Source organism: Anopheles funestus, chromosome 3RL (genome assembly GCF_943734845.2).
Source record: "Anopheles funestus chromosome 3RL, idAnoFuneDA-416_04, whole genome shotgun sequence".
NCBI classification, from domain to species: Eukaryota; Metazoa; Arthropoda; class Insecta; order Diptera; family Culicidae; genus Anopheles; species Anopheles funestus.
The window spans coordinates 46,099,850-46,118,578 of record NC_064599.1 but is presented as its reverse complement, the minus strand read 5'-3'; the positions used below and the strand labels follow the sequence as shown (position 1 = coordinate 46,118,578).

General features: G+C 39.8%; 4 protein-coding genes across 18 annotated transcripts in view; 1 reads left to right on the top strand and 3 right to left on the bottom strand.

Annotated features, from left to right (window-relative positions):
- Positions 1–2,407, bottom strand: part of LOC125769141 (ikaros family zinc finger protein) — a 32,282-nt gene extending 29,875 nt beyond the window's left edge. Inside the window, exon 1 of the mRNA XM_049437655.1 lies at positions 650–2,407. The gene's annotated coding sequence lies outside the window, so the exon portion shown is untranslated. The remainder of the gene's footprint in view (positions 1–649) is intronic.
- The window catches only part of LOC125769142 (choline transporter-like 2), a 95,995-nt gene that overhangs the window by 41,446 nt on the left and 35,820 nt on the right, over positions 1–18,729 (top strand). The gene's annotated exons all lie outside the window — the stretch shown is intronic.
- On the bottom strand, positions 9,793–11,404 carry LOC125769151 (testis-specific serine/threonine-protein kinase 3-like). The gene is made up of 2 exons (XM_049437680.1): positions 10,898–11,404; positions 9,793–10,831 (listed from the first exon to the last, which is right to left on the bottom strand). Exons 1-2 carry the CDS (start codon positions 10,988–10,990, stop codon positions 9,821–9,823), a joined length of 1,104 nt encoding a protein of 367 aa, XP_049293637.1. The 5' UTR covers positions 10,991–11,404; the 3' UTR covers positions 9,793–9,820.
- Positions 12,176–18,729, bottom strand: part of LOC125769135 (liprin-beta-2) — a 30,989-nt gene continuing 24,435 nt past the window's right edge. For 12 of the 15 annotated variants that reach the window (XM_049437620.1, XM_049437619.1, XM_049437623.1 and 9 more), the window contains 6 exons: positions 18,559–18,712; positions 17,878–18,267; positions 16,654–17,186; positions 16,049–16,582; positions 15,722–15,967; positions 12,176–15,318 (listed from right to left, as the gene is read on the bottom strand). In XM_049437620.1, coding sequence (XP_049293577.1) covers positions 15,079–15,318; positions 15,722–15,967; positions 16,049–16,582; positions 16,654–17,186; positions 17,878–18,267; positions 18,559–18,712 — 2,097 coding nt within the window. In that variant the 3' untranslated portion in view covers positions 12,176–15,078. The remainder of the gene's footprint in view (positions 15,319–15,721; positions 15,968–16,048; positions 16,583–16,653; positions 17,187–17,877; positions 18,268–18,558; positions 18,713–18,729) is intronic. The other 3 variants (XM_049437615.1, XM_049437617.1, XM_049437614.1) reach the window with 2 other exon arrangements.

Sequence of the window (18,729 nt, the reverse complement as noted above, 5' to 3'; positions counted from 1 at the left end):
TCCGGAGGAGAAAATCGGTCAGAACGGTTTGCTCTAATTTTTCGCTTTCCTTTCCATTTACATCAGAGCAGCCCGTATGTGTGGCCACCTTGATGTATGTATGATGAACAAGCAAATCATCTTTGGAAATAGGTGCCATTACACCCTAACATAAGTCTGACACTGACGGGTCATCTCGACAAACCACGTTCATGTTGACACATTCAAAAACATAACGCGCACCAATGAATGAATTGATTGATTTTTTCTTTATTTTCATATAAAAATATCGTCAATTATTTGTTATTATTTAGGAGTTAACATACTCGTCTTTCAATTGTTTGATTGCTTATGCTACATGCGCACACAATGAAATGTTACATCTATTTTTTATCGTTTAGTAGTCGTTTAGACAAACGTAGTCCTTCGAAAAAAATGTGTAGTAAGCACATTCATATTATTTTAAAAATGTTTCACGAGACATTATGTAATGATGTAGTTGTTATATAAAACTAATATCAGCTATACCAATTCCCAACAAAAAAACTGACTTTAGAAATAAGAACTCCGAATGATTATTAAGGTACGTTGAGGTTTATAGAGCTGCAAAATTAAGTAGTATAATAACTCATTTAAGATCAATATTATTGTAACCCACGATAGTACATACCTTTAACATTGAAAGTCAGGAATATTTTCGTCGCTAAGCTGTGACTCATTCACCAGTTTCGATGAATTTTGCTAAGTAATAGGCCCCACTGTATTGCTAAGATTTTTGTTTTACTTTAGCAGTTATACTTTACAGCCGTAATTTTATCCAACTACAACTAACACCGGGCAAATTCCGTCCGAGCGCTGGACTAGTATTTTACGCAACAGAACGAACACACCATTCTTGTGGGAAACGTTGTATTGAAAACAAAAAAAAACAAAAGAAAACTAACCCTGATTTGGTAGCGTCATAAATTATTTCAATCACTTTTTGCTTTCATAAGAGCCCGCAAATAATCAAATTAACAAAAAACAAATCTTTCGTCACTAGGATAGAGAGCACTTTAACATACATTTACTTTGTAAATAAAAAAAAAGCTTTACCGCACAATAAACAATTTAAAAGGAACGTTTGCCAGTAGTGTGTCACTTCTGTATCACTCGCAGATTACATTGTATTTGTACAATCACAGCTTCCAAAAGCATGCATACAATATGCAAGTTTAAGTCACACAGCCTGAGTTGTACTTGTTCAAGCTGTACATTTGTCGAACTATTTGAAACACATTTAATTTTTTTGGAGTCAACAATACCGTTTACATGTACACGTTAGATAAAAAGAGTGTATTTTGTTTGTTTTTTTTTCTTCTCTCTCTCTCTCTCACTAAGAAAAGCTTTCTGGAGTGCGGCAAAAACCGAAATAACTAATACAACACATCCTGGCCGATGGTTTGTGTCCCGACTAAAGCCTGATTTCATTTTCCCAGACTAGGCAGTAGATTGTTTCAGACCAATGCCTGACATTCACGCGATATTATATTCTATGCATGAATCATTAACCTGCCGTAGTACGAGAACTAGTGTTAAATTTTTTTCTACCACAGATAAAACGTTCTTGTTTAACAAATTCTTGTACATCCGTACTCGAATACACACTAACACACACATACGCACACACATGCAGGAGCTGCCCACATGTATTGGAGGAAAAAAACACTTCTATCTATTGAACCGAGCATTGTACATAAACAACGAAAACTGTGTTTTGTTTAACATTTTCACTCAACCGTCAATGATGATATGTAAAGATGTATTTTGCTCATATCGATAATGAGGTTGTACAGATCCCAACCATCGTTTACACAAACACCGGAACGAATTGCACATATTTGATCTTATTTCATCACATAAATGTTAAGCTGCATCTCCAATCAGTGGCTTGATTAAGTTGTCTTATTGATTTCGAAAAACACTAACTTCAGCGAAAATCATATTCAATTTCACACGATAAACATATAGTGTAACGCGATTTTTCTTCTCTCACGAACTTTATAGGTAAATCGGGTGTATGAAACTGTGTCCAAATATTAGGAGAAACTGATAGCGACATAATGCAACATTATTGCGCAAAAGAAAGTTCCTCATGCGAACAAGTTGACGCGCCCTATTCGAGCTAGGATTATTAACACTCAGAAGTGATTTGGTTATTTGTTTAGTTAATGAACAATTATTTGTTTGTTTTTTGTAACATTTTACAGTACATCAATCTTTCGGCAGCAGCAAATGTTTTCGCTACATTTGTTTAAGGATCAGCTGCACAATTTTTTTAGTCGCTTTTATACATTGGGTTGTTACACAATAGGTGCCTTCACATTCCCCATTAAGTGTGCCCTTATCTCTGGTACATTGTTTTGCTTTTTTTTCACTTTACTGCACATTATGCGTTTGAGCTGCATGGGAATTTAAACATTTCGTGAACAACATGGTGGTTGCAAACAAATCATTCACTTACGATACTCAACGAGTCAAATGTTAGTCAGACTAAAAGTTTTTCCATGCACTTCTCGACAGAACCCGGCATTATTGCACTCTTTCCAACAGGAAAGTTCGCTCAATTCGTTCCAATTTGGGAAGCTTGCTCGGGAGGCAATTTTCTCTCAAATGCTAGGAACTGTCAGATCGTTCTGTCAGGACCGGCCATACACAAACATGCCAAGGCACGGCACATCCCTAATAGCTGTTTCTGCGTTCACAACTACACATTCGAAATAAGGAGAGTCACACACTGATCTATGAATTTCCACAACGGCACAATGGCGTGAAGTTAGTCAAATCGATTAAATTATTCACCATTTTTAGGGAATTAGAATAGTGTTACATTTGCACGTAAGATGATCTTGTATGTTGGACTTGATGCAGCGTACCAAGTTGTACAAGCTAGCCCGACCTACTACGCAACACTGAATCGATTGAAAGGAAACTTATTAATGGTAAAGGATCTAGGCTACGTTTGACCTCCATCCCTAATTTGCCTATGTTCCATGCGTGTTCACTACACTCTCCGAATGGGTTCTGGGTGTATAAAATTCACATCAAATTCAAATTTATATACAATTCTTGCATTAAACTTCACTGACGTTTGGATTGATCCCCGTGCAGGTAAACTTTATCTTGCGAGCACTACCGAACGCCGACTGGAAACAAAACGTCTACGCCGTACACCGTTAACAAAAATACGACGATCGAAGGATGAAAGTGAATCCTGCATCTTAAGAACTTCTCATTGGAAGCTTGTTGGTGGGTTGGGTTAAATCGTTCTTCGGTTCGACCCACGTTTTACAACGGGCGACACTCGAATAGTTTATCGTGTGTATCCTTTAAGGATGGAAACCGAGCTTCTTTTAACATGAGCGAGGAAAAACTCTCTCCACAGCACAAAACACTCTACGCCATATCACTTACACACAGACACCGGCACACATACATACAACCTCTCTTGGATTTTTCCTGTTGGAGACCAAGTGCAAGTGCTACCAGGATTCGAGCAGTGATTCATGTGTTGGGCCAATTTAAGATATTTAACACACATTCCTACACGAACAATACTGACAGTCGAGCAAAAGCTTTCCGGCGCACTGTTTGAAATAGAAAAAGGAACTGGCTAATGCTGTTACAGCGAGAACGGTTTTGCTGTTTGTTATCAAACATGCTCCCACTACGGAGGAACGGTTATCCTTTTGAATTCCACTTGAAACATGCTGGAAAACATAAACGATCACTATCGCTTTCTTTCAACCGCTGCATGGCTTATGTCGCCTTCGGTAACATACACATTATCACATGAAAACAGTAGTGGAACGGTTTTGAATATCCGGCTGGCTGTTATCACTTTCGAACGTTTTCCTCCGCTTTTCCACTGTTTTGTTGTTGTTTTTGTTGTTTTTTGTTCACATACGTTTCCCGATTTGCGTAGCGCTACCAACTATGTGCGCATCATGAGACGGAAAATCGAACTGAAACACGATCTCGTGCGATGCCGGCCAAAAACCATCAGGCGCAAGCACTCAACCTACCGGGAGATCTCACAGCACGCACAAAACCAGCGCAACATCACTCACCGATACCGCCACAAGTGGGGTTGAGCATTGAGCGCTTGGGGAAAATCATACACCCTAGTACTCATGAAAGCGAAAGTGCATCTGATGGGGAAAGAACGTGCGCACATGCATACCATTGCATTGGTAACTCACCCTCTTGTTTCACGGGACCGTCTTCGTTTGTAGTTGCTGTGTTAGCAATTGTTTAAATCTATTAATTTATTTTTACATTACACATCGGATGTAGTAAAAAAGATGTTATTGTATTTATTAAAAGTGCGTTGCTTTTAGAATTTCCACAGTGTACTCATTAACCGAGTAGTACAGAAAAGACAGTTGGGTTTGTTAGTAGGAATGGTTGAACAAGACTACCAGGTGGAGTAGATCCAGCAAAACAGAACCATTCCTTCTTTTACCCATACCGCAATCCTCTGTGTTGATTGATCGGTCTTGTCGAGATTTTAACCCATTCCTGGCTTGGGCATAATCGACAATAATACTGTTCTTCTCAAAGTGACTAAACATTGTGATCTTTTATGCGATTACTCTGTCACCTGGTGTCGGTTCAACTGTAAGTATTCGATGTATATTAATTGCTTTTTAACTGTGAAAAAAATTTGATACATTCATTAGTTTATTTATAACATCAATTTATAACATCACAAATTTCATTTAGATTTGGACCACGTTTCATGAACGTTTTCGTATGCGCCCATCTCGTCTTTTTCTGTTTTTTTTTTGTTAACGGAGAGGGAACCTTCAAAAGGTACCCAAAGGTACACCCGGACCGTGAAACGGACCCAGGACATAATGTCCGTGATAAGTCTCCTCGTCTTAATCCAAGGCGATCTCTGCTGCTCCGCTTCGGCTGTCCACTGTTGTTGCCTGCATCTAATGGTCTCCTCTCGTTGTTGCTTCCGTATGTCTTGTGCTGAAGCTCCCATCGCTACCTTATCGTCGTGGCAGCGTATATCCTCCTCCAGGAGAAGGATAAATGAAATGGTGTTCGCAGCAACGCAAGCGGCGTCCTAGGAGACCGTTTGGAAGGCGCTGGCTATTCGAAAAACTCCTGTGCGGTGCATCCTCTGAACTGTCGTTGGATGAGTGTCTCTCTGGAGAAGCGTTCTTCTCCCCAAAGGTGAGGCATAATGGACAATGCTGTTCCCAACCTTAACCAGGGGTCTGTTTTTGCTGCTTTTTGTGCCACACTTATTCGGGTAGCGTGCGTCCATCGCGTCTTAATAGACTATAAGTAATTTAACTTGAATCGGGTATCCATTCGCTTGTCAGGTGAATGTGTCTGAAATTAACAAATAAAGTCATAATATTTGTTTTGCAACCTGAAACTATCGAAAGAATTTGGTCAAAGCAAGGTCAAGGGCAAAGGAAAACCTACCTTATTTTTTCCTTTTCCTAATATCTACTTATACTCATTTATAATAGTAAATGCTGAATATGTGGTACATCGATAGCTTTCCAGGATTCCCGGTCCGCAACTGCAGATCACTAATCTTGATCATATCCGAATTCTGATACATTATGTTTATGCGGATCTAGGCAACGTATGGCGTGTACTGGTTTATAATTTATTTTTCGCATGATCAGCTATTTTATTCCCCATTCGAGGGAGGTAGAACATTCCTCATTGTCATTGGCTGTGCGCCATGCTAGGGGCGGCACGCTTTCTTTTCTGTATTGGCATCCTACAGAACTTTTACCCTTGGGACGACCCTCCATGGGACAGTGCGTTGAAAGAGAGGCATTGCAAGCCACCTCTAATATGTAGCATTGCGACTAAAAAATACCAAGACGATATACAAAACTGGAATTCCAAGAAGAGATATATTACAAAACCAGCAACGAATGGAAATTCGGAACATGACACTGAAAGAACAGGTGAGGTGCCAGCGGATTAGGAGAGCTTCAAAAGGTGTGCTGAAAGAGAGTCATAAAGCGCTGCTACTGCAGCAATTGCATGATCTACCTTAGTTATCCTTTCTTCCGTCCTTCCGTCGTAGTATTATCAATGTACACAGCCAAATTTTGGATGCACATAATGACGTTAAAATTATCATCCTTTTAACATTAATATCGAACGCGAGGAAAGAAGAGGAAAACCAAGCGATAGTTTAAGAGATTATCTACAGATAAAGGATAATGGTCTTTAGCTTACAAACGTTGCATTTTCCAAGTTCATGTTCATATGCAGCACCTTCTTCTAGCACGCACTGCAAACCTTTTATCTACCACTTATAGATCACTTTTTGTGGTTCTAAAAGCTCAAGAGGTTTTCTCCATCCATTTTTGGCTTTCCTTGACTTGAAATATATATAAGTATACCTTACAGTAATAAGTATATACCACCGGACCGAGGTCACTGCAGCAGATATATTCTCAGATTGACCACGGTTTTCTGGTTGGAAGGTACTTTTAGGATGTAATAGGCGTATAGACTTATAGGAGAGCAATTGTCGTTTCGAACTATTTCCTGATTTTGGTAAAACTATACCAAGAACTCGGCTTAACTAATGAACTACGAGGCCAAGCAGGTTCATATTCGCAGTAGCGATAGGAGAGGCGCACCCGACTGAGAAGGACAAGAAGTATCATTTTGAAGAATCAGACTAACTGTTGCAGTGTCTGTCTCAGTTTTGTCTATTTTGGTAGCCTATTCTGTCACAGTCCTTTACGCACTATATTGTCAACTCCAGCGCTTCGTCAAACTTGTCTTTTGTTAACTATATTAACGCTAAAGCTTAAAGCTGTCCGGTATCACAAACGCAAACGATCGTCAACTTGATTTTTATATGCAAATTCTCGAGTATCCGCCATTAACTATGAAGTTTAATAGACAGCCACAGCTGCTTGAAATATCACTAACGGAGTTCCATAAGGAAGTGTGGTATGTCCTTTATTTTATTTATAAAAGACTGTACCAAAGACAAATTAGACAAATAAAGCAGACCTGCTTTATGCACACGACTGTTCCGACACATGATCACTATATGTTACAATCCAGAGGAAGATATCCTGACCGACTAGCTAGAGATGGTCGACAGTAAGAGGGAAAACTTAAGGAAGCGAATATAGAAGCTACGAGTTTCATTGCAACTATCTGCATGACAATCCTTCGATTAAGTCCCCAAGACCTTCAAAAACAGCGAAAATGTATCACATAAGCTAGTGGCGATAGACTGGAAGTAGAATTCTTCCTGCCACTATCATTTATCGGCTGACTATCGACTATCAACTACCGCAAGAGTGAATTCTGTGTGTACACTCTATACTGGATATATTGCGTCAATCTCCAAACCATTACAGTGCTAAAGGCGCTCTACAATTGTATCCCCTCAATTGGGATTGTACCAATCTCATCGAGGATTTAGACAAGGCGACGGAACGTCCTGTGTGCTATTCAACAATGCTTTGGAAGTTGTCATGTAAGGTTCGGAGTTCTATATCTGGGGACCAGTTTTCATTCTCTCCAACTCTTCCAACACAACTTGGCTGCGTGGATGACACCATCGAACATACATTTGCAGTGGAGTGCGAAACGTATAAGGATTGGGATTGAAGATTAATACGACAGTAATGATATTGTCCGCCTGGGAAAATTAGTATTAATAGACAATTCGAGGCGACAATATCGAGGTTATTGAGGATTTTAGCAGCCTTCATACGATCATAAGCAGCAAGAAGTCATCAGCTTTATAAGCATATACAGAGTGTACAACATAGCGTAAACCGATGTTTTTTTCAATTAAAAAGATCCTCTCTAATGCTGGAACAACGCGAGAGCACAGTGAATCATCGTGGCCAGATTACACCTACACCAACATGTAATTCCAGAGGATATGTGACGACCTCCGTCCATTGAAACAATCAGGCAACCAAGTATGGAGGCTACAACAGCCGTAAGAATCGATATCGTAGAGTGTCAACAAATTCATCAAACCAGATTTAACCTCACTTGCCAGAAAAACACCACAGGGCATCTGCGTAGCACCGATGACGAAAAGGATAAGTTCTAAACACGGTTGGAGAGGGAGTACAAACTCTGCCCACAACACGACTTAAAGATCGGCATCAGAGACTTTAATGCTCATGTCGCACGGGAGGAAGCATTCAAACCAACGATAGCAACCAGTTGATGAACGTCAATGGGGTTCGCCTAGTAAATTTCGCCTCCTCCAAGCCTGTGACCGCAGCATCTTCTCCAGTTACACCTGGAGATCTCCACAGCAGCACATCACGTCCTCATCGATGGAAGGCACTTCTCGGACATTATCGACGTACGTACGTACAGGGGAGCAAACGTCGACTCAGACCATTTCCTGGCTATGGTTAAATTACGCCAGAAACTGTGCGCAGCCAATAAGCTGCGCTATCTACCCACCCCAAGACTCAGCATTGGTTGAGGCAAGCTGAGGTGCGAGGGACTATGCGACCACGCTTGGGGAAGTGCTACCGGAGGATGGCACTCTCAAGGCAATATCCCTCAATGACCATTGGCGTTTGATGTAGCAAGCCATCAGCAGCACGGCCGATCAAACAATTGGCCGCGTAACACGTAACCAGAGGAAGGAATGGTTTGATAACGCATGCATGCGATCACTATCCGAGAAGAACGCAGCGCGTAACCGTATGCTCCAGCGTGAGACGCAGCAGCAGACCCGACTCTTCCAGGACTCTTCGAAGACTCTTCCCGCAGTCGGGGGAAGTTTGTAAGTTCTGCAGGATGATGAATACGAGGCGGTATTACTCCCTGCTCCTCGTTTTACTGCATATGAAAGTAGTACTACGACAGCCAGCATGACGACGACGAAGTGCCCTCACTATCCTTGGACGAAGTCATCAGTGCCATAAAAGAGCTGAAATGCAACAAGACAGCTGGCAGCGATGGTCTGCCATTAGTCCGGAGAGGTTTGTCGCCATTATGCATTGGCTGATCGTAAGGATTTGAAACCAGGAAGAACTACCGGAAGAGTGGAAACTGAATGTCATACACCCGCTAACTTCCGAGCCATCACAGTCCTGAATATAGCCTGTAAGATCTTGTGTCGAATTCTCTTCTGCAGACTTGGTCACCTTGCCGCAGATTGCGTTGGAGGCTACCAAGCTGGATTTGTTGGAGGCAAATCGACCACCGACCAAATCTTTACTCTATGGCAGATCCTCCAGAAGTGCTGAGAACATTAGATCCCTAAGTACCTCCTGTTCATTGACTTCAAAGCGGCCTACGACACCATAGATCGGACCGAACTATGGCGTGCCATGTAGCAGTACGGATTTCCAGAGAAGCTGGTACGGCTATTGAAGCCCACTATGGATGGGGTTCAGTGCAAGGTGAGAGTATCGAACATGTTGTCAGAATCGTTTGAATCTCACCGGGGTCTGAGGTAAGGGGACAAACTCTCCTGTTTGCTTGTTGAGGATCAATGCAACGAAAACAAAGCACTTGTTTGCCGGAACCCGAATCGAAAGCAAAGTATCAGTTGTCGGCGACCATCACGGACTCAACTAACTCCTGCGATCCACAAAACTCCAGCCTTGAAGGACTGCAGCGGTAGATCGAGTTTCCTGGAAATGGATTGGAGACCAGTCCATGTCTTCTTGATGTGCTCGACCATGAGCAGGCCAGGAAAGAAATAGAAGAAGAAGAAGACTCAACCAGTGACAAACTTCCACTTGCGGAGACGCTAGAGAGAAGAGATCATTCAACAAATATTGTTGCCAAACAGTGTTATCTGTTTTTATTTGCTGCCCCTTTGCTTTGAGTTCGATACTTGTTCTATCAGTGAGGTCGGTATGGATGCTAAAGAATCAGAATGCTTTCTGAATCCCAATTTGGAGCCAGTTTCCTTAATCATCGTTACCGATTGTTCGGTATTTTCAATCAGCCGCAATTTTTCTTTGACACGTTCCATATCGGCGGAGGATCTAGCAAATATTCTGGCTTCTGCTAGTGCTGAAAACTCTTCAGCATTCAATGATCTCAAACGACGATCTTGAATCAACCAATCGCAGACCAACACCTCCTCAATCGTCCACCGAATCAAGGGGTTCGGCTCAAGCAAACTCCTTACAAGCGTTTTCACTTCCGGAGATAATGTATCATTCACACGCGAACGAAACTTCCAAGCACGTGTCATTTGTTGTTCATATACCTGACGAGTTTTGCCCTTGAATGGGACAGATTTGTTAAGCAGCATATATAACACGACGCCTAGTGCCCACAAGTCCGATGCTTTTGGATTGTAGGGTTTCCCTTTCAACAATTCTGGCGCAGAATAATCAAACGAACCGCAGAAAGTGGTACTAAGCTGTGGCTGACGATTTTTCTCGGCAACATAGCGCGCAAATCCAAAATCGCTTAACTTCACGTTCAAGTTGGCGGACAGTAGAATGTTTTCGCACTTTATATCGCGATGTGCGATGCCCGATTCGTGAAGATATTGGACGGCCAACGCAAGCTGTCGACACCATATGCGCGTCTGTGGTTCACCTAGTGGACCGTGTTCAATAACGAATGACAGCATATCACCCATTTCAGCGTATCGCATGAAGATACAAATTTTACTACGAAATTTGACGATAGCATGTATGCGAATGATGTACGGATGGCGCACATGTAGCAGTATCGTTAATTCCCTTGGAAGAAATCGTTTGCGAAACTTTTCGCTGCACTTTTTCGTATCAATCAGTTTGCACGCTACTGTTTCGATACAATTGCTTCTCCGATTATGATATTCTGCAAGATGCACCTAGACGAATAAAACCGGGAACATTAATAAAGCATATCGCTTCCGAAGAACTACATACATGCTTACCTTTGAAAAAGCACCTTCACTTAATCGCTTTATCCACCGATATCCTAGGGCTGTTATTGATGAAGGTATAGGCTGCTCGCCCTGAATTGGCATTTTCCCAGATAACAATTGTTATTTGGATCGTGTAGATTATTTCGCTAAATGTAAACACACATATTAATTTCGACACACTAATGGTTGATTTTTGTTGTTGTTTCGGTCAAATATTTTGCTCCAAATAGCAGTACGCCAAATATACACGTTTCTACCGAATAATCAAAGTTTGCTATGAGTTTACAATTTTATAGTTCGTCAAAACGTAGTCTACTACCTATCTAACAAAAACCATGAGTGGTGTCTGTTACCAAGGGTGAAATTAATAGTACTGTACATGAAATCAATCAAAGCACACATGTCGTTTTCTTCTTCTTCTTGGCTTAACGACCTTACAGGTCACGCCGGCCATTTCTGGCTTACTAGACTTATTTTACCACGTAGCCGGATAGTCAGCCCTTGTGGTAAATAAAAAGTAAGCGCAGTGTATATTTTATGAAAAAAATATGATTCGTGATTCGCGACCCGGTGGTACGTGTGGAAGCGGTGCTGTTCTTACACGACAGAACCGGGCATCAAATCGCATTCGGATTGTACCCAGTACTCAGGACTGACTATCCTGCAACGTGTAAAAAAATCAAGGGAGCCAAAAAATACCAAGCCTCTCGAAATGTTAGTGATTGTGAACTATCAGAATGAAGTTCCTGAATTGAATGAATTGGAATGAAGTCACGATCGCTGGCACACGGCCAACAACACCAACAAGCACAACGGGAATTTACATCCGTTTAATTCCTTCGCTAGGCTTTCGCAGACACTGAATATTCGGCTTATCATATATGTAGTCATCGGTGCAATGATTCAAATGTTTTGGGATAATCTTTTAAAAAAAATCATTTAGTGTTTCTAATGAATTCTTCTGCAATAAATGGCAATAGTTGTTAAGGAAATGTTTGTTATGTAAAAAATGTCCACTGGAAAACATTACAAAACATATTTCTAGAGGCAAAGCTACCTTTGCGGGTATGCTAGTTACTTAATAACAAACTGCAAATATAACAATAAGTGTGTTCTTTGTAAGTGTGTTTGTAAGTGTGTTGTGTTGTTGGCCTATCAGGAACTAAATGAACTAAAAAATGAATTTAAACGCTTTTAGTCCCAATTTAAAATTTATGCTGTTGGTTGAAAGACACACAGACTTACATTGAATTGTTATCATGTTAAAATTATGGTAATTCAATGCTATTTCGTTATGTATCCAATAAATCACTTTATTAACATTTCATGTCATTTTAGCATGTAATTCATGCAAAAACAATTCGCGATATGGCGCTGTATCGACAACACATATTCTCATCGCATGTTCACTATTAAACTGTTGTTTAGGTGGTTCATGTTACTGCACTTGTAACTCTCAAACTACGGATGCGTAACGCTTATGTATCGATTGTATGCAATGTTACTATATAATTATTACTTGCAATATTATCATTTTCGTAACTCTCACATTGTTTCTATGTTTTATCGTTCGATATTGAGTTCGTAGGTGGATTTTCGTTTTTATGTTCCACATGATTGTTTTTATGTAATCAGGGTAGTTTTTATTCAACTTAACATAGAGCATTGAACATTTTAAAACCAAATAAATTTAATTTAAGTATAGACGTAAGTTGTCTGTCACTTCAAATGTATTCTGCACTCAGCTTTGCGCAAGGCATGAAACATTCATAATTTAATCAATTGTACAATGTTATCAACCTGTGCGCGTACATATATTTTTACTTATAATTTTGATCAACTGTTTCCAATCGGTATCAGCACAGTCTCTTTGTCCCTTCGGACTTAATCATGTAAATGTTTATCCCTTCAAAAGTGTCGTTTAATCTTGTCAGGTAATAATTTCTCAATTTACCAATTCGATAATAGTCGAATCGAAACATGTTTTATCTAAAATTTCCTACTATTAATGCATGTTATTCTTCGCTGACACAAACTGTAACTTCGAAAAATCATATTTTTACCTATGAAATCCCATTGACTATTTATTTCATTCCATTAAATATATTATATTATCGAATGTTTATCGCGAAAATGACCTACATAGTTTCTGCGTTGTCTACCGTCATACAACAAGCTACTTGTAAAGTGATAGATGAACTGATTGATTAGTTTTTGTTTTTGAAAAAACTTTGTTGAAAATGGTAACAACTATCTTGTTTGGTTTGTTTATTTGCCACACACGCATGACACGTTGATAATGATGTGATATTAAAAATAGTGGATCCAAAAATATCAGATTATGTTGTAAAATCAAACGATTATTGATAAAAAGAAACATGGTTCTGGTCAATCCAAATACAATGAAAGATTTACTGCAGTACATGGTATCAAAAACGTTATTGATCGGCTTGTAACGGCCTAACCGCTAAGCAAACAATGGTAGACAATAGTGCAGACCCTTGAAGATATGTTCTATGTGCATCGCATGGATCTTTTCTTTTCTTTGCCCATCGCAAGGGCTGATTATTGTCTTTGGCTTTCATCTGGGTGTAACATGCTTTATTTTAAGTTGACTGTGGTGTAGTCAAAGAACCAGAGTGTACACTGAATTCAATAGTATCTTTTAACGTGTTTTCAAACTACAGCTTTTCGTTTCTCCTATTTCACGTTCTTCTTATCATCGTAAAAATGTAACAGTATTGTATAAACCAGAAACCACTTCATTACCCTGTGTTGAATATGTATGATACGACGAGAGCATTTTAGAAACGTGAGTAACTCGCTTAAGGGTTTCGATGTCTTTTTCTAATCTACAATTTTCAAAATAATGATCGCGGGTCATCATCGGAGACTGTCTACAATAAATTTGGTCCATAGTAGTTTCACTTGCTTCCATGCAGCACAAAACTCTGCAGTCTAATCAATGCAAATATGGTTTTCTGAAAGCCTCATATTATAGTTTAATGCCGTGGATAGAGTTATACATTGTGACATCGTCGCAGCGTGTGTTATTTAAATGATTCGTCTAAACTTGCTACATTTAAGTTTAATGTTCCACAATTATCATTGCTCCATTCTTAACATGTTTAATATTTTATCAAAATATCCAACCCATTGTGCAAATGCAAATGCAAATTCTTTCATATAAAATTTCAATAAACCGTGGAGTGGATTAGGTACATCAATTTAGATACAGGTTTGCTTTCATGAAAGAAAATTACTATTTCGAGCATTTAGATTACGCCAAATAGCTATGTACGTGCTGTTTAAACATAATAATCAACGATACTATTATTTTTGAATTGAGCCAATGAAAGAGCCGTCGTACTAGTCGATTGATTAAGTGCAATGGGACTGCTACTTATGCTACTGGTTGGCCCATTCGCCACAGTTGATGTGCTGGATGAAATAGAAGTCATCGATGGTGAAGGTAGTTGGCCAGTGGAGGATGAAAGACTACCACCAGCAGCAGATTTAGTTCGCACAGTTTGGGTGTGATTATTACTTCCAGCGTTTGCAAGTGTTTCCGTTATATTGCTTTGGTATGAAATCGAATTTGCCGAACTAGAGGATACATTTGTGGTTTGATGCTTCAAAAGATTGGTAGCCGAGTTAGAAGTAAATTTAAGTAACGGGTTCGTGGTTAGAGTTGTCAAGACAGAGCTCCTTTTGGCCACTTTTGCCAGAAGCGAACAATTGCTAAACGAAGCTGAATTTTTCACCTGCACTGTTTTGCTTATGCTCAATGGCACCGTACACGCGGAATTGAACGAGGACGAACGCTGCACCGGAATGTTGGATGCATCGTTTTCTGCAGAGTTTTCATTTACCTGTTTAATAGAAACATTTGACGGCGAGATGACTTCTGCCAACTTTCTTCCGATTAGTGTCACTGTAGTCGATTGTTGTTTTTTCGAGGAGTTATTAGATACCAGCGACGATGAAGAAGAGTAAGTAGAATGGTTGACCGAGCTAATGTTATAAACATCCTTAACTGGAGAGAAGGATGCAATAACGTTACCGGTAAAGCTGGCGCATGTTGGATTATTGTCGTTATCTGCCGTTAAAGAACGGTTGTTGTTCGTTAACAAACTGCTGAGCACAGGTGAGGAAGTGGTTGACGACACGGAACAGGAAAACAGCCTCTGCTAGGAAGTTGAAGTAGTGGAACTGCGTACCGATATTGGTGAATCGCTGCCTCCTCCTCCACCATTCGCAATGGCATTATTTATCAATGACGGCGTAGTCATAAATTGTGAACTGCTACTCGACGGCTGACGATGAAGTGAAGCATGCTCCGACCCGACTCCGGAAGTAGTTGTGCTGGTGGTGATGCTGGGTGTGTTGTCGGGACAAGCAGTTGGTACCGTTGAGAGATCCTTCATCATCTGTTGAATTTGGTTTTAAAAATTTTTCGTAATAAACATGTGATGTAGTGACTAATACGAAGAGACTATTATGACTATTTTCTTGTTTAGAAACTAGAAACAACATACGTATAGATGATTTAAACAAAAAAGGTGTTTAAAAACTATTGTTCCGGTATCATGCCGCTATACAAATAGGGCAGACAATACGACGAAAAACCAATGTTACTTAAATAATAAATAAGTAAACAATAATAAATGGTGTCGGAAAAAATAATAATTGTGAAAATAATTAGAAGGATCGATGGTTAAAATCATGTGTATACAAACGATAGGATAAAATAGAACCACAAACGGATTGAATGAGAATGATACACATAGTCTAGTCTAGTAAATAAATAACGTTAGTCAAGATACAACTTACGCCAATGGTAGTGACAATATTAGTGTTAGCAGAAGAAGCGTTTGAAGTAAAGGCAGAAGCAGCACTTGGATTGTTGCCGCCTGGATTGGTGCTAGTTGAAGCATAAGCCATAGAAGTTGCTGGCGCTAAATGTTCCTGACCTGAGCCACCCATTGGACACACATAATCGCTCCATTCTTCTCCACCTAGTTGACCACCTTTGTTGCTTTTTTTACGTTTCAAGGAGAATTGAGACTTTTTCGGTGTCTAAAAATAAAATGTTATACGAATAGTTAAAAGCCTATACACATGTTGTCTTTTTGGTTATAACCACAATACAAAACATACCTTTATTTTAGCGGAAATGGTTAACGGTTGGAATCCAAGAGTGTTTTCAGCTTCTCGTTTTACTTGTATGATATCGCGTCCAAGAAGATCTTTGAAATGAGTTGCCAAATGACGACGTAATAACGTTTTGCTTGAGGGTATGTTCAGCAAATCGGCGAAAAGCTCGGCCGTGAACTTAACTTCAAATATCATAAGCGCACCATGTACGCCAGAGCCACGTAAATTTGGAGCATATTCTGCTAAATCAACCGCACGAAGCCATTCGTGAACTCTTTGAGAAGTCCACAATCTGACATCGTCTTTGGCATTCAAATCGACTTGCAATGGCCGACGGATAAGACAGTCCGGATTCCATTTTTCACTACGCATAAGCTGTATGCCGCGTCGAATGCTTGCCACATGTAGGCAAGACGACATTTGCAAATGAACCAAATCGTCCATCGTTAATTTATGCAACATTCGACCATCCATTCGCGCTGCTATGAATGTGTCCTTATATTGGGGCATGCCAACATCATCTAACCATCGCTGGACCTAAAATAAGTAAAATCGTATTTAATTTAATCACAGCATTGCTTAATAAAATCGCATCGAAGCTGTTATACCCATGAAGTATCCAGCTTTCCAGCGCACTTAAACAGCTCATCATCGTTCGCTGTTCCCGAGATGTCGGCAATAGCTAGCACTATCTTCTTCCGATGCAACGGGTTCCGCAAAGGTAACTCTTTTTCGAAATCTACTGGAGATGCTTTCATCAATTCACTTCCGGGTAGCGAGCTCAACTTTAACCATCTTCGTAGTTCCTCTTCATACATGCTTAAGCCAAGATGATCAAACCATAGGCAGACTGCATCTAAGTCCCATTCGTGAAACGGTTTGTCGGGCTTGCGATACTGAGACATTCCACTCCATCCTAGACGTGCGCCAGCTGTAGCACGAACTCCTCCGCGTTTAAATTCTCCGTCAGAAGACGTCATATCATCCAAGGTTCCACTATTGCTGCGTTTGATCTTGCCAAAAATATTTTTCAATTTGTTGCTCATTGACGGTGATGGTGATGGTTGGGGAGTAAAGCTTCGGGCGGGAGTAACACCTTCAGTTTGGTCCGAGTTCCCGGTGTCGCGATTTTCTGTTTCAGCTTCAATAACGAGAGCATACCAATAATAAATAGATGTTAGAATAAACCGGATCATATATACTGGTTCAGTACAGTGAAAAAGCAATTAAACGGCATTTGTTAATTGTCGGTTAATATAATTACGACCAAAACAGTTGTGATTTAAACATATAAAGCGACTTTTAATTTTAACTGGCAAATAATTATTTTTGACAAATACGATCGGTTCTTGTGCAAAGTACGTACCAGATCATTTAAAAATTATGTTTGTGTTTGGTAAAACTTGTGTTCAGTAAAACAAGTTTAAATTTAAAGAAAACAATTACGATTTGGTAAACCTTCTTCATCGGTAATATTAGGCATACATATCCATATCTATGGGTAGTAGATAAAACAACACATACATCACTTGTATAATTATAAAAGCATAGCACATAGTTTTGTTTGGTGGCTATGAACACAGACTATAACAGTGTTTTAGTATATAATTTCTTTTAATGTGTGTTATTGATTTATGATTCGTCTTGAGTACAGCTGACCAATGAATGCTGTTAATTATTTCGTTAGGGTTGGGCAAACATTAACTGCGACACACGCTCACATCAGAAAAAAAACGTTTGTAAATTATTTTAAAAAGAACAACATAATGGAACAGTAAGCATAAAAATGAAAGCCAACACAGGCATTGAAAATAAATGATTCAAAATAAAACCTAGATTTGGTACAGAAAATCCTCGTAGTTTATCGATTTCGCCGAGTTTTGGTCTTGCAACGGGCTTTGAATCATAACGCGGCAATTTTAATCGTTGAAGTGTATCGGATGTCGCTGCCATGTCGCAGTTCGTCATGGTTGTATTCGGTGTACTTTCATCGACAATGCATGATGCTCTTGCTTCGTCATCTAATAACGTTGGCGATGGAGGTTCAGTGTTTGCGCGTTCTTGCTGCCGGAGCTCATTATCTAAACGATGTACTTCACTTTTCGTTCTAGCTACATCACCATGGTCAGTGGTTGCAGAATCGAATGCAAGCTCTTGTGCAGATGCTGATGCAGTTTTCATATTTTTTAGATTGGATTCAGCACGTTGTTGTAGCGCCGTAGCTAGCAAAAGAGCATTCATAGATGTTGACGTTGTAATTTTGCTTTTTTGTACAATGGTTTTTTTATCGGCTTGAATATTACTTAAAGATAGATTGTGAATTTTTCTATCATCAATACTACCCGATAGAGCGTCATTTACAAACTCTGCGGTTAGAGGTAAAGAATTTCTATCTGATTTGTGTTCTGCTTTGCGTTTTGCATCAGAATATTGTACACATAAGGAATCAACCGGTTGTATTGATTCTTCATAAGAGTCTTGGAAATAATTTTCTAATGAAGGTAGGCATTTACCAAAAGCTACGATTCGTTTGGGGTTGGCGTTACTATCGGTGGTTGTCGAAGAGCCGCTGGATGTGCTAACTGTCGATAATGTGGTAGCAAAAGCTTGCCGTGGAAGACTACTGTAATGAACATCGATACGTTGCCGATAAGATGCAGGTGGGGTCTAAAAATATAAATAAC

Excerpts from the sequence above, each read along its gene's own strand:
- LOC125769151 (XM_049437680.1), bottom strand. The coding sequence starts at position 10,990 with ATGCCAATTCAGGGCGAGCAGCCTATACCTTCATCAATAACAGCCCTA. Across the intron at positions 10,832-10,897 it reads GTGAAGGTGCTTTTTCAAAG|GTGCATCTTGCAGAATATCA; the intron begins GTAAGCATGTAT and ends TTATTCGTCTAG.